Genomic DNA, 15,758 nt, shown 5'->3' on the forward strand with positions numbered 1-15,758 from the left:
CTGTGAAAAGTAGTTTCCAATGTCAATAATAGGGGTGATATCCCTATTTGCATATTTTTAGAAGCTTCTCTGAAAAGTTTTGCATTTTCTGTAATATCACAAAGGACCCCTTCTGTTTACAGTTGCTTAGAACTAAGAAGACAGATATTTACCCAAGTTTTCTTGGCTTCCTCTTGCTCCCTTGATATTCTAGAGTTCCCTGTGGAGAGGGCCAAGAACACACAGTCAAAGCAAAGCAGCAAGTCGTTAATTTTTAATTCAAAGTGATTTTGTGTTGAATGCAAGCAGATGCTGATAATATCAGAAGTCACAGCATAATTTTTTTGATCAAAGGGCTCAAGTGAGCCTGATGAAGCATGCATCTTGCTCGTCTTTGATAAACCACATCAATTATTCACCGTGAAGGCAGACATCCTGACATGAAAGCAACAGATAAAGAGCCTAAGCACATGTTCAAGAAGAGAGCATAAGAGAGTGGGGGTGGGGCTGGAGGGGCTGGAACAGGTATTAATAACAGAATTATTAACTGGAAACAAAGCCAGTGAAACAGCTTTATGACCACTTTGAACTCACATTTAACTGGTTATAGTACATGGTGTCCTCAGGGCTACTCAACATTTTGGGCTGCTGACATCTTCGGCGAGGTGTTCGCTGCTTCTGTATAAGACCGTTTTCTGAAATTGCAGCAAGACAGCAAAACTTCACTGTAAACCATTCAAGGTGTTGGGAAAATCAGGTAAAAAACTGCTCTTCACGTAGATGCACTTAGAGGAAACCGTGTCCCGTTTTAACAGGTATGCTAATATTGGCAGAAATGTCATGCTAAGACACATATGCACACACAGGAACTGCTAAGGCTAACCAAGGACCACTATAACTTTGCCTTCGTCGCTCTTATCCAAATCAGCCGTCAAGAGTGACAGAAAGCAAACTGGGTTCGTCCATGCTGGTGAAGCAGAGGTTGGTGGTCAGCCTTTGTAGAGTGTGGAGTGGTAGCTTAGTGCGATAACTCAGGACAACGAAAGCAATCTGGGATAGTTTGTACCACATCCTACATTGAGGGTTCAAAGACATCTGGAGCACACACACTCCTGGGTAGATGAGAAGCAAACCTTTCAGTGGGATACATTTTGGAGGGAAAATGGCTTGAACCAGTATTTACTGAAATGCTTTGAACAGTACCATTGATCCGTGCAATCTCTGGAAATACAGTGGAAAGGAGAAGGGGAAAAGATAATTGCATGGCTTCACAGAGAAGTCTCTCTGTGTTAGCCCTGATTTCAGAACCCTGGACCAAGAGTGAACTGAAGATTAAGAACTAAGTGTCCAGGGGCACCTTGGTGGCTCAGTGGGTTAAGCCTCTGTCTTTTGGCTTGGGTCATGATCTCAGGGTCCTGGGATCGAGCCCCTCATTGGGCTCTCTGCTCAGCAGGGAGCCTGCTTCCCCCTCTCTCTCTGCCTGCCTCTCTGCCTACTTGTGATCTCTCTCTCTCTGTCAGATAAATGAATAAAATCTTTAAAAAATAAAAAGCAAACCACGTGTCCAATGAAGTCATGATTTATTTCCTTTCCAAGCAGATGATTTTCGTGGAATCTGCTGTCCTTTTCACACTATATCTGAATCAGGATTTAGCAGCTCTTATTGCCAACATACGAGCTTGCGCACGCGCGCACACACACACACACACACGCATGCCCCAGAGCTGCCACAGGATATTGTTCACAAATGTGACAGTCTAGAGAAGAGATATAACTTTCTTCTACAAAGTGTATATCATATTCATAAAGTGGAGTTGGAGATTTGTACTTGGAACTATAGCTTGACTTCACTAGAGGTTCCTACTATTTAGGGAAATTTGGGGGGAATTTTCTAAGTGAAGATTGACTCAGCAAGGGGCATTATGAAGAGCAAATCAGCAGTTTCCTAAGTATGAAGTTTTGCATTTGCACTTTTCTCGAACAGGAACATATCTATCTTGAACAAGGTGATTAGAACCATACAGGACTTTAGCAACCATTTATTCTAAACACGCTTTTTTTTTTTTTTAAAAGAAAACTGAGGCCCACAAATGTTGAATGACTCATTCCAGATGAAGTGGTAGAATGAGGACACAACCCTAGATTCTTATCTCCTGTTCTAGAAGTGTTCTTTTTAAAACTACAGCATATTGTTTTTCTTAACAAGAAACTTTTTTTGTAAGCTAAGGTGTAAGTAAAAGTAAGCTCCATGAAAACATATTATTTAGCATAGCACAATGACGCATTGCTTGCAGAGGGCTCCAGTAGCCTTTAAAGGTATCCCTGTCCATATCTTCAGGAAGTCTGTGCAGAAGGCCGGACTCCAGCTCTCATGCTGTCGTTGTCCTCAGAGTAGAAGGAATCCAGGATGGAAATCGGTTCTTTCTGATATTTCCAACATACCTACCTCCTGCTTGCTTTGTGAAGTCCATAAACTGTGATATGGTAGGACACAAAGTCCCTTGTGTCACCTCCTCTGATTTATAGATTAATGAAGAGAAGTGCCTGGAGGTAAGGTTGTTGGGGTGAACACACACTGGAGATCTGACATCTATTTTCCCTTAGACTTCCTAATATTATGGGAATTCCAACCTTGGAAACTCAAAAGGCTGATCTTAATAGTTTCTGAGTTCAGCTGGAGTTCAGCCCAGTTCAGCTGGACTTCATGTAGTGTTTACATTTGATCAGAAGCTTTTATTTATGTTCTCAATTGGGTATGCTTGATATAAGATGTGGTTTTCAACTTTTGCTCTCGATGAACTTGCTGTTCCATGGGTGGGTGTTTTTTCATATTCTTAGAAGGAATTAAGTTATTGGGTAGAATCTTCTCAATTTTAACATTTCTCCCACAAATTAAAAAAAAAAAACCGACGGGTGGTTTCTGATGGCATCTATACTATACTACAATCTAATGTAAGTTAGTGTCTGATTTAGCATCAAGTTTTAATTTTCATTATTGTAGCTTAAATATCTCCATGTTTCATGATGTTTTACAGAATGCCATAACTTCAAAGCATTTTGCCATTGGAAGAAATATGAGTACCACTGATATGTGATCAATAATAAGCAACCAAATAAATATTTAGGAAATGAATCATTATTTAATAAATGCTGTTGGAACAATTTCATAGTAAGATGCAAAAAGTATAACTTGAATATAGACCTTATAAAATTTATCCTGTATGTAATATAAATATATAAATTTTATAATTTACAAAATTATAAATATTTTTTATTGTGGAGGGAAAAAAGGAAAATAAGACAAGGTCCCTATCTTCAGTCTAGTAGAGAGCACAGGGTCTTAAGAGGTTGAGTGACTTGTCATAAGTTAGTGCTGCTGGACTCCAGTTAGTTTTAAAAAATTCTAAATTGTTTACTTTTCTCAATATGCTTTTTGATTCTCACAGGCCACAATAAATTCCAGATGTGTTATATAGTTAAACATTTTAAATATTCCTATAAAAACCTTAAAGGGAATGAAATGGATTATCTTAACTATGGAAGAAGATATTAATAACAACGATGGGTTCAATTATAATATAAACAAGAAAGTAAAATATTCTATATGATGGACAGTAACAAAACTAAGATGAAAGGAAGTACATTAGAAAGATTATAAACAAATTTAAAAATATATACACACAGAAGTCTACCAACCATAATGTGGAGAGGAAGGCAAGAGAAATATGGAGACACATTCATACATATTGAAATACAATTAAATGAAATGAGATACTGAAATTGTTTAGCCATCCTGACAAACAGCTTCAACTAAAACAACTACTACTGCTTTTCTATTAATTAGGATAAATTAAAGATCCAAAGACAATATGGGAGTGGCCCTACATACACAGATGAGCCCATAGGCTCCACTTTGCCTGAGAGAATAAATAACAACTTGACAACAAATAACACAGGCTAAGCAATTTGTTCCAAGAAACATGTCCCAGTGAAGGAGACCAGACGGAGAGAAAAAGAATTTATACGAAGATGGATTATGATGACACTTTTGTAGTGGAAAAAAGCTAGAAACATGACAAATATTTAATAATTGGGGAGAAGATAACTCTGGGATATGGACATGATATTCCCATGTTCCCACGAAGGCATCAACAAAGATCAATTAATTTATGCTGTTGAAAGATGAAAATTCAAAATTCAGAAAAAGAAGAAAAAGACAAAACAGCATATATCACATTGATTAAATCTAAATAGGTGTGCACATTGAGAAGTTTATCATGAATTTTTTCCTTTAAAAATTAAAAGAAAAAAATTAAAATAAATCAATGAGGCGTGTAGGGCAAAATTATTCTTTCTTTCTGTAGATGAAGAAAGCATAGCTAAGAAAGTTAAATCTCAAAGAGGCAAAGCGGAAGCTAGAACCCCTGTCTTTTGGCTTCCAAGGCAAAAGTTCGTTTCTAAGAGGTATGAAACAATAGGGTATGTGGCAATTTACCTAGTTCATTTGACTTGTTTATGTAGGTAAATGGGTAATTCAAGTTTGAAGATAAACATTAGTCTATGAGTCATTTGAAGACAATGATGTTCATAATCTGAAAGTGGCCTATTTCTGTCTAGCTCACGCAAACGTGTGTAAGCCAAGCAAATGTTCCAGTTTGTAATCCTCTGGGGGTTACCTCCTCTTAACAGTTTTTGAAAGTACATGATGTCATGGATACCATTTGACACACGTCTTTTCCCCTTTCAAGAATCCCTGCACCTTCTTTTCCCCTTGCGTCTTCTGATTTCATATTTGAGACCTGAGCACATCTTTCTCTTAGGAGTTCTGTCCCAGAACCTTATAATAAACTGCAGATAAATTCATTGCAAAATGGAAGACTTGTAAATGGCATCTCAGTCAGGAGCACGGGGTCAGGCATACTTCTGGATCCCCAACCCCAAATCATCACACTGTGTTTGCACAACGGGCTAAGCCCTTGATGGTTCAGTTGCCAGCTTCGTCGCAAAACTTCAAACAGCTGATTTGGAAATTTCATATTTCAATTCTCTTTATTGAACATGCAGGTATCCCCACACTAGAGTTGCCAGATCAAATACAGAACACCCAATTAAATCTGAATTTCAGATAAACAACCAATACTTTTTTTTTAATCTAATAAAACCCTGTGCAATACTCAGGACATACTTGTATTAAAAAGTGATCAGTTGTTCATTTGAAATTCAAATCTAGCTGGGTGTTCTGTATTTTTTTGTTGTTGTTAAATCCGTGCAGCCCTGATTCCAGCACCATTTCAAGTCACAAATAAGGCCTTTTGTTTCCTCAGAGGGTCTCAGAGATGAAGAAGGAAACTATTTCCCACTCTGACCTGCTGAGTTACAGGTATTTTGGCTACAAATGCTCTAGACTGTCCCCTAACAGTTTGTCCCCTAGGGTTTCACTTTTTTTTTTTTTTTTTAAGATTTTATTTATTTATTTGACAGACAGAGATTACAAATGCAGAGAGAGGAAGGGAAGCAGGCTCCATGCTGAGCAGAGAGCCTGATGCGGGGCTCGATCCCAGGATGCTGGGATCATAACCTGAGCCAAAGGCAGAGGCTTTAACCCACTGAGCCACCCAGGTGCCCCGGGTTTCACTTTTTATCACCCATTACAGATGGTTCATTTTGATCTATTTCCTAACAGGATCATAATGAGGGAAGGACCACCACAAGGGAGGGCAGGATGGGGCATACAGTCCAATTATTCCCCTTCTTAGTGGGGCAGCATGGATTCTGGGCCCCTGAGGAATGGACAGGGAGTGGGCAGGGTTCCTGCAAGGAAAGGGAGAGAGCACACTGGGAGAACCATAGCCCCGCACACACTCCCTGTGGGCCCTCCTCAGGCAGGAATATGTTCTGGGCGGTAAGACTGCTGATCTGATTGCCATTTGTGGATGAGGCATTCCCTTGGTTTTACTTGCCAAGTAAAACATCCCCATGAAGCAAACAGTGTTCAGTGTTCTAGATTTACAAATGGCAAATCCCATATGGGGTTACTAGATATATCCCTGGGGCACAAAACAGAATTAGAGTTATGCAATTAACTTACAGAGCTCTGTCAAGTCCGTGCATAAAGGGGGTACATCATTTCTATGACCAAAGTTCTCAGGGCGGATGGGGGTGACAGCAGCCTAGCTGTCAGCTGGATAATCTCTCTCCTCCATGACTGCTGACCATGCTGTGTGGTACTCCACTGGACACTTAATGAACTAGCCTCCAATGATTTGACTTGTCTTTTCTGGCCCTATGTCTCTTCCACTTACCATTTCATTTTTATGGATCAAGTCTTGTTTTACAAAGTAGCTTTTCCTTCATTTATTCTCATTTTTGGGAAGGATGACAAACCCCAAAGAGATGACAGAGGCATAGGGAGATCAAGAGATCACACAGCAAGTTAGAAGCAAAGGAGAATTTGGGGTTCCAAATGTCCCAAAGATCATTTTCTTTACGTTATACCAGTAGAAATACTTGTACCCAGGTCAGGACCTAGGCACTGATGTACCCCTCCCCCCCAAAAAAAATCTCCTTGGATTGTTCTAATGTATAGCCCATATTAAATCTTTCCTTACGGATAAGAGCCACATCGGTAGAGTCTGTGATAATCTGCACTACCTTAAAAATGCTGTCTATGGAAGAAGCTTCTCGATGTGTTGTAAACCACTTGCTCCTGATATACCCTGAGGTGCAGGCTGTTTTGGGGATGCCCAGAGCCCTGACAGGGAACAGGAGGGAAGATATTATGCCCTGGGAGTTCAGATTTTCCAATTTAAGTCATGGCATGGAGGATGATAAATCTCTGTGGTTTGGTCCCTTCCTTTTATAGCTAAGGGGTCTAAGTCCGGGGAGCACGGGCCTCTCTCTGGTCTCCCTTCAGAGCCAGGGCTAGCTCAGGTCTTTTGATTCAAAAATCTCAAAGCCCAGGCCGTGGCCTTTACTATGATGCTTGTTCTTTTACAGAGACATTCTTAGAAGTTTTCACCTCGCCCTGTCTAACTTCAGGAGGGACTAAGGAATTCAGTGTGCTTTTGTAAAACACACACACAACCAGAAATAGAGATTTTCTCCTGGGGTGCATGTAATTCAGATCTTCCTTTCGAAGATGAAAGGAAAGCTACAAATTTTCCCAGTTGCCGTGTTATGTCATGAGCAATCTTCCTCAAAATTGCAAAATTGCTACAAAGAAAACATCCCTGAGTTAAATTAGTGCCTGTGGAAGATGGTGGAGTTATAAACTGTCTACATGGAATTTTCTCCTTACTAGTTAGGGAAGTGGTAATAACTTCCCCTAAAACTATTTTATAGCTCAGGGCTTGGTACACACTTAACAAATAATGAATGAATACACGGTGACCGTTCACTATTCTTGTTAAGATCTGTTCCATGTATGTGGCTCACTCTTTGGTTCTGTCAGTCAGGATATTACTGTCAGGGCTTCCAATAGAAAAAGGGCCTCTCCCTCTCCTATCCTTGGACCCCTCTGGGGAAACTAGCCTACCAAGGGTGGAGATGAAGTCAGCTTCTTAAAAACAAAGTTGATTGTCACTGTTGTATTTTTTTTCTTAATACCCTTTCAAGATTTTTCTAGGAGTATGTATTCATTTTTCTTCTTTTCTCCCCCCCCCCCCCTTATAAAGAATTAGTTTATTTATTTGGGGGAGAGAGAGTAGTAGGGGGGATGGAGGGGGGAGGGGCAGAAACAGAGGGAGAAGCAGGCTCTGTGCTGAGCAGGGAGTCCAAGGCAGGGCTCAATCCCAGGACCCTGAGACCCTGACTAAGCCAAAAGCAGACATTTAACCCACTGAGCCATCCAGGTGTCCTTGCGTTCACTTTTCTTAACAACAAAAAATTTACTTGTTATTGCTTTCCCCTCTACTTAACAATAAAGTCATATTTTCCATGATATTAACCTACTTGAAAAATAGTGTATTTCTTTGAGAGTTACATTTTTTTTTTTTTTAAAGATCTGATTTTTTAAGGAATCTCTACACGCCAACATGGGGCTCAAACTTACAATACTGAGATCAAGAGTTGAATGCTCTACCAACAGAGCCAACCAGGCGTCCGTAGAGCCACATTTTTAAAGTAATAAATGAACATGATGTTCAAATAAATTAAGCACAAGAGTCCATCTTTCTTCTCCCCTCTGTGATTCCATCCCCCCAAACAGCAGTAAATCCTGGAACAAGTTACTTGTCTTCCAGATTGGTCTCAATGGAATCATTTCAAATGGTTGTATGGTATTTCATTTAATGGATGATGCATGATTAACCAAAATAATCTCCTATATTCAGCATGAAAGTTGTGTCCAGTGTTTTTCTCTAAGTAGTGCTTTGAGAAACATCTCATGATATGATCTTTGATAATAATCCACATTATTAGTTTCTTAAGATAAATTCCTAGAGGTTGAACAATTGGCTAAAAATTATACATATTTTTAAAAGTCATGATTTATCCCAATTGCCATCCAGAAAGTATGTAGCAAATATCCTTCTACCATCTGAACCTGAGATTTATCCATTTCTGAAGGCCCTCACCAGATGGGACGGCATCCTTAAGATAAAATCTGATAACTGAATAGGTGAAAAATGGCACCTCATTTGTGTTTTGATTTTCATTTCATTGATTACTTGAGAGGACAGTGTCTGTTTTTCCCCCCTCCCTGTTTATTAGTCATTTGTGTTTCAGGATTGCTTGTGAGCTGAAAGCAGTAGCTAAGTTTCCGGGTGGACCTACCCTGGATGGAATGAGCTTTGCCTGCCTGTTGCGATGGGATGATAGAAGAGACTTCCCACTGGCTACCAGGTGTGGAGACGCCCCTTTTGAAAATGAGCATGTTGTTGGAAAGCATATCTCAACCTTCTGTCATCATCCACCACTTAAACATTTTTTGCTATATTCAAGACACCTGTACTATTCGTCATGTAGTATTTTTAAAATCAACTACATTTTTTTTTTTTTACTTAAACACATTTAAAAAAAAATGAATCCTTATTCACTGCTGTGCTAAGTGGAAAGCCAGTGCCATCTGCCATAAACAGAAGTAAATCATGAAGTAAATACAATGAAAACAAAAACAGTACTATCACACCTGAACTAGATTCTATTTACCACAGAACGTTCTGGGCTTCTTTAAAAGGTTTGATAAAAGGAGAGGTAAGTGTAAGAGGAATTTAAAACCTATTAATACAGTCACGATTTTCTCCTTAATATGAAGAATTTAAACCAGAACTGAAAAAGGAGTAACTTTCTTTTACACAATCAGTGTTATTTAAGGTCACATTCAGACACCATCTAAAATCAACTTGCAGACCACTAGAGGACCGTGTCCCACACTTTGAGAACTATCGGTGTTGTGAAAGAAAAAAAATCCAGCAGGTTTAGAAAAACTGGAGTCTGAATTCCACCTCTAGCACTTACTAGAGGTCTGACTTGGTGATGATGATCACCCAATTAAGGTTGTGGTGAAGATGACAGATAACACACGAAAAGAGAAAACCTGGCACCCAAGGCAGAGGAGGTGCTCCTAAAGGGTTTGCCCAATTCTGGTTATATGGGGGGTGGTTCTCTACCCTGGCTGCATGTTAGAGTCCTCTGAAGAACTTTATAAAAAGTACAAATGCCTTAGACTCACCCCTGGACGTTAGTCAAGTTAGTCATTCAGTTAGTCAAAGGTAGAGCTCTGCTTTTAAACACAGCGCCACCCCTTCCCCCATCCCTTTCCAGAAGATTTTAACTTGTAGCCAGCTTTGGAAAAACTAAGGACTTAAACCTCTCCTAAAAGCTTAGATTGATTTCACAGATCAGCTAGCCATCATCTGTGGGGCGCCAGGGGTGGGAGGGGGTGGTCGAGAAGTTTCAGTTGGGCTGGAGAAATTGTGGGGAAGGGACAGCAGCTCCCGGAGGACTACTAGCACTGTGAGGTATTCACTTTGTGCCGGAAGCCACGTCAGATGGCTTGAGCTTAAAGCTATGGACACTGGGAAAATCATTTTTCATATCCCAAGAGAATAGTTTTGTCGACCACAGGAACATTATCTCTGGTGTCCAGAGGGTATGATGCTGCTCAGTGCTCTCTGGCAGGTTTTGGTGTGAATGAATGACAAAGCTGAAAAGCCATTCTGCCCTACTAAACTCTTTTTAAGTCAAACATAACGTAGGGCAAAAGCGCTGGAGTGTCGGGAGGGTTGAAACAAGTAAAAAATGTTTAGAAGGCACAAGCTTAGAATCGGTAATATGGATTCAGCAATGGGTTGCTGTTGGTTTCTTTCTTTCTGCTTTATGTTTCCTGGTCAGCCTACTCAGAATGCTCGCATCATGTCCCATCGCTCTGCTTTTAGGAGTTTTTAAACTGCTTATTCTGAGCTCTCGCAATGTTCCCTTCCAGCCACGCGTCTTCCCGTGGGGATGACTGACTTCATCTGTTACCGTTCCTGACAATGGCTATTCCCTAACTTTGGCCCTGTTCTGGGGGTGGGGGCAGGAATTAAGGCCAAAATGGCCACCCAATCTCTGCCCAGTGAAAAGCAGCACTAATTCAGCTTTTTCAAAAATGTCAATGTGAAAAAAATCCAAGACCTGATCTGATGCTTAGCAGACCCACAATGCTAGGCAGCAGGCTGGAAGATGTCATTTCTGGAACTCCTAATGAGATGCAAATCACCTAGTGAACTACTCGGGAGCTGGGAAACAATGTCCTGGGTAAAAGCAGATAAAAATGGAACGAAAGAATGTCTTTGAAGATTGGAACGACATTTTAAATGCTTGAGGATATGGGACACCAGAGAGTGCTGGTTTTAGTAAACTAATTGTGACTGGGTCTTTGATTCCTCATGGCAGGGGATCCTGGGGCATTCATCCCCAGCTCTGCCTTGCTTTCTAAGTTGGGACCTGGTTCTGCTTTTTGCTATTAGTGTGCAAAGGGCAGGTCAGCTGTAGTGAAGCCAACACTGGACTTGAGGTCAGAAGGCCTGGGCATAGTTCAATTTCTGGAACTCTCTGGTATGTGACCCAGGTGAACTGCTTACTTTTCTGGCTGCCATGTTTTATCTGTGAAACAAGGGGTTGGACCGATGGAATGATTTTTCGACAAAGGGTGGTAGTGCACATTTTCTTGCCTGGAGATTTGAGGCTGTTATCCCTGAAGTCATGCTCCTTCCCTGTGAGTGTCTGTGCATAGTGAGAGATGTACCTGATGAGAGTTAGTTTTGTGAAAGCAGGAAGAGAGAGAACCATCAGCCAAGAGACTCTTTAAGGTCCATTCCAAATTTAAGATGTTATGGTTGCCAAATTCCAGCCATTCATTTTCAAAATGGACATAAATCCTATGGACCCTATTGGCCTTCTTGGAATTTAAAGAAGACCCATCAAACTGCAATCAGGCTTCAGGATGGAAAGTTCTTGGTAACTATACCAGAACGTCACTGTAATATGATTCATTCACTTCATGGGCAATGCTGCACAAGGGGGTGCTCACCCAAACCCCTTTCTTGGTCATTTGGTTACTGATGGACTAAAAGACCACACTTGAATCTCACCCACCCTTCCCAGCTGTGAGCAAAAACTGCAATGCACAGGTTAATGCCGTACAGCTGTACAAACACCCACCCAGGTTCACAAATTGTAAAATATTTTTACATACAGAGAGCAGTCGTTAGTATGATGGACTTGGTTTGGGGGAGATTATATGCACAAATGATTCGGAACTCTGTATGTGTGTGTGTTGTGTGTATATGTGAAATTGTAAAGAATGTGAATAATAGACCAAATGAAACCACAGTTGTGATTTTTGTTTTCTTTATACTGATAAGATGCAAAAGTGGAATCAATGCAGTATTAATGGTGAAAAATGAGATCACTCTGGTTCTTTCTGTTTTAATCTCCAAAAGCCAATAAATAGGAAGTATCTGGGGGAAATAAAGTTAAAAAGAAAATAACTACACTTGGGTTATTATCCTATTTTTGTGCAAGTTGGAAAAAATTTCCTTGGTACACTGTAAATTAAATTTTGCCCAACTATCTAGTACATCTTTAAGATTTATAAAAATATTGAGACACAGAGGTTTCAGTTCTCTGCTCCAATCAAGAGTTTAGACTCTAGTTCTTCCAGGTCATACAGAACTACTAAACTTCTTGGCCCTGTTTTCTTACAATCTGATATGAGCTTAATCCATAATGGAAACAATATACAGACTAAGAGCCTCTCATACCCTCCCTTTCCCTTTATTCTCATGGGAGGTTATCTTGTCATGAGGAGGTCATAAGAGATCTGAGTCTCTCCACAGGACTCAGGATCTCTCAACAAATTAACGTCATCAACACTTTTTTCCCATTTAAATTGCACTTCTCTGAATCACTTGATCAGTATAGCTATAAGCCCATTCCAGCATGTCAAAAAAAAAAAAAACAAGCCAAGCTTAACAAAGTAAAAACTTAGTTGTTAGCAGCATATCTGAAAATGGGTATCTCCTGCATTATACAGTTATTTAGGCCTTGAAAAGGAAATTAATTACCACTTTTACTCAGGCTTCTGTGCAGTGACTTTGTATACTGACACACTGTGCTCTGACCACTCGGTCTGACCAGGCTAAACGACAGGTTCAGTGCATTTAATTTTAAGTTTAAAACTAACATATTTTAGGGAATCTGTATCAGCCGTTCTCCACTCTTGGACCCTAAAGGAAACACTCTTTCAGGGACTCTGGTATCTTGGCTTAGTCAAATAAAATATTAACAATCAGAAACCTGGTAGCATTTATCTGACAATAAAGAAAATCATATTAACAGGAGCTCTCCACTGGAGCGATCTTGGACATCCGTGATGGCGCCGGGAAACGCGCCACTACCTCTGAAAGAGCGAGAGGTCCAGGCTGACTTGGCACCTTCCCACTTCCAGCTCTCACTGCCTCTCACCCTGCATGAGATGGGGACCCAGCAGAGTGGGGTTAAATGGGTTGGGGAGCCAGTCCAGCTGGGGGTCATTAGCAATCAAGGACCAGCATTAAAAGGCAGCAGGAGACTAAGGGTCTCTGACAGGCTTGGCTCCACGCACCATCTGGAAAGAAAGAGGCTGTAGAAGCTGGATTTAAAAAAAAAAAAAAAAAAAAAAGGAAGAAGAAGAAGAAGAAGAAGAACTTCATGGAGATCCCTTCTTGGAGATTCAAATATAAACAGTGATGTTATTTTCAAAGGGGGTCCTTCATTTTTGAGAGTTGGGCCAGGTAGCCACATTTCCAGGTCAATCTCTGGCGATAATGACAATTTACTGGTGCCTGGGTTGGGACCAGCCCAGGAAACTCTGTCTAATGGTTTGATAATGGCTAGTAATCAGAACATCCATGCTGGATAATGTGTGAAGCCTGAAGTATGGGGGGCAGGGCTCATACCAAATAACACATTTAGCTGTACTCTATACCCTATAGTATGATCTGTGATTAAGAGGAGAAAAGCAGAGAGCTTTACTTTGGATGTGCCCAAATTGATAATTTAAACTGTTAATTTTTCACACAATGAACATGTTTTTTTAAAGATTTTATTTTTATTTATTTGACAGACAGAGATCACAAGCAGGCAGGGAGGCAGGCAGAGAGAGAGGAGGAAGCAGACTCTCCTCTGAGCAGAGAGTCCAATGCGGGGCTCGATCCCAGGACCCTGAGATCATGATCTGAGCCACAGGCAGAGGCTTTAACCCACTGAGCCACCCAGGTGCCCCAACACAATGAAAACTTAAAAACAAGCTGGGACTCACTTTCTAAGGTCATTCTAAAATAATCTGTATAAAGAGGTGGCAGTCATAGATGTCACAAAGGGCATATACATGATCACTAACTTTGGCTGACATTATTAAGTTGCCTCTCTCTTTTTTGCCGTTTAGACTTTTGGATGTCCCTCCTCCTTAATTGTAAATACATAAGAAAGAAAATATGTTTAAAGTACGGAATTTTATTTCTTTTGATCATAGATTGTTAGACTTACAGAACAAAGAAAACTTACAATGTGATCCTTAAGATGTATTACAATACTAATTTAGAATGAGCTGTTATTCTCACAGTAAGAATCACTAATATAATATTATAGTTGAATTCAAGAGAGGAATTTGCATTCCAGCTCATTACTGTGTGGTTCTAACATTAATCTTCAGAATACCTTTAGTTCTGATTACAAAGCAGCCAGTGCAAGGAAAAGAACTCAGACTTGTATCTGTTTTTAGATGGTGAATATACTTTCCTGATACTGTTAAGAATGAATAGTAGCTAAAATTATCCTCATGAAGCTTTTGGTAAGGTTCTAGATGCCTGGGCTAGGGAAAAAGTAATGGGAACAATCTAGGACATCATACTATCTCAGATTTAGGGTCACGTGATGGGGGGGCTCAGATGACACTGGCTGCTGACTCAGGGAGTAGACATCATGTAGAGAAGAAATCAAGGTGGTTATAGACCAGCAGAAATGTGCAGTTCTGAGCATCAAATCTCAATCATTTTTTGTCCTTAACTTTGGATAAATTTACATTCATTATTGGCCAGCCTATCAGAGACAGTGTTTTACTTAAAGCTCTAGTCACAAAGAACAGAGTTTAAAGGAGACATATAGATCCCCAGAGGGAGAACACTGTGGTCATAAGACATGGACAAATCCTATTCTTAAGGTTCTGTAGTTGGGCTCATGTTAATTTTGACAGTTCTCCTGAAAGCTTTTAGTTTTTTGTTTTTTTTTTTAGGTATATAAGGGTGACAATGTGAATGTGACTTTTAAATCATGGAAACCCAGTACTGATTAGAGTTATGGGTCTCTAGGAATGGATATGAAGGGTTTCTTTTAAGTAGGTAAAAGTACCCAGACTTGATGTCTACTGCCCAATCTCACACTAAAACTTCATAAAAGACTTGTACCTTGGTTTGGTATGGAAGATTGTTAGTACTAACTTACTCAAGTTCACTTATCTCTGAGAAGCAGAGAATAGAACCCAGGATTCAATTGGCAACAAAGCCCACATCCTTTTTGTTATGGCCTATTGCTCCCCTACACTTCACTGGTGAGAGAGGGGGAATGGCAAGGGGATTGAAGAGAGTGGGGAAAGCTTGAAATAGATGCAGAATGGAATGGGAGTGGGTCCTGGTATGGGACTAGTATTTGGGGAGCATTATAGGTCCAGCCAGGATTGGAGATGATTATTTTGTGAAGGGCACAAAACTGCCCAGGTAGGATTTTCAGCAATAATTCTTAGGAGTACAAGTGAAATGCAGGGGAGGAAGGATTAATCTGGAGCTTGGATATTCCACATGGTGGAGGGAAGGACCTAAAGTTTGTCAGAGTAACTGAATTCTAGTCTAGGCTGAAGGCAGGTAGAAGGCAAGCCAACAGAGCTTGGAAGGCAATGGGAGAACAGCTGAGACACGGGTGAGAGAGCTGGAAAGAGAGGCTGTGTTCCTATGGGGAGCAGCCCTTGATGGGTCAGGTCAATGTAGCCATTGGCCATTGAGGTAGATGCCTGGGTGGAAAAGAGATGAAGGTCACTGGTGTGAAAGAGTAGGAAGCAGTAAAGTTTAGGAGTTGGACAGATTGTATGGCTGTGAAAAAATCTCTCTAGTTGGTGGTGAGATTTGGGAATAGAGAAGATGATAAATTAAATACCCAAATGCTCACTGAATGTGAAGTGACCAGGATAAGATCAGCAAACAACAGGAACAGAGGGTGATCAAAGGAGATATAGATAGCAATGGCAAGTTAGCAGGATGTGAATT

The 15,758-nt window shown here is 40.4% G+C and overlaps 1 protein-coding gene across 1 annotated transcript in view; it reads right to left on the minus strand.

Moving 5' to 3' along the window:
- LOC131827937 (myosin-IIIb-like) overlaps positions 1–15,758 on the minus strand; it is a 149,061-nt gene that overhangs the window by 4,777 nt on the left and 128,526 nt on the right. Inside the window, exons 8-9 of the mRNA XM_059168873.1 lie at positions 574–674; positions 153–199 (exon numbers count right to left, since the gene is read on the minus strand). Of these exons, the coding sequence (XP_059024856.1) occupies positions 153–199; positions 574–674 (148 nt within the window). The remainder of the gene's footprint in view (positions 1–152; positions 200–573; positions 675–15,758) is intronic.

Source organism: Mustela lutreola, chromosome 3 (assembly GCF_030435805.1).
Source record: "Mustela lutreola isolate mMusLut2 chromosome 3, mMusLut2.pri, whole genome shotgun sequence".
NCBI classification, from domain to species: Eukaryota; Metazoa; Chordata; class Mammalia; order Carnivora; family Mustelidae; genus Mustela; species Mustela lutreola.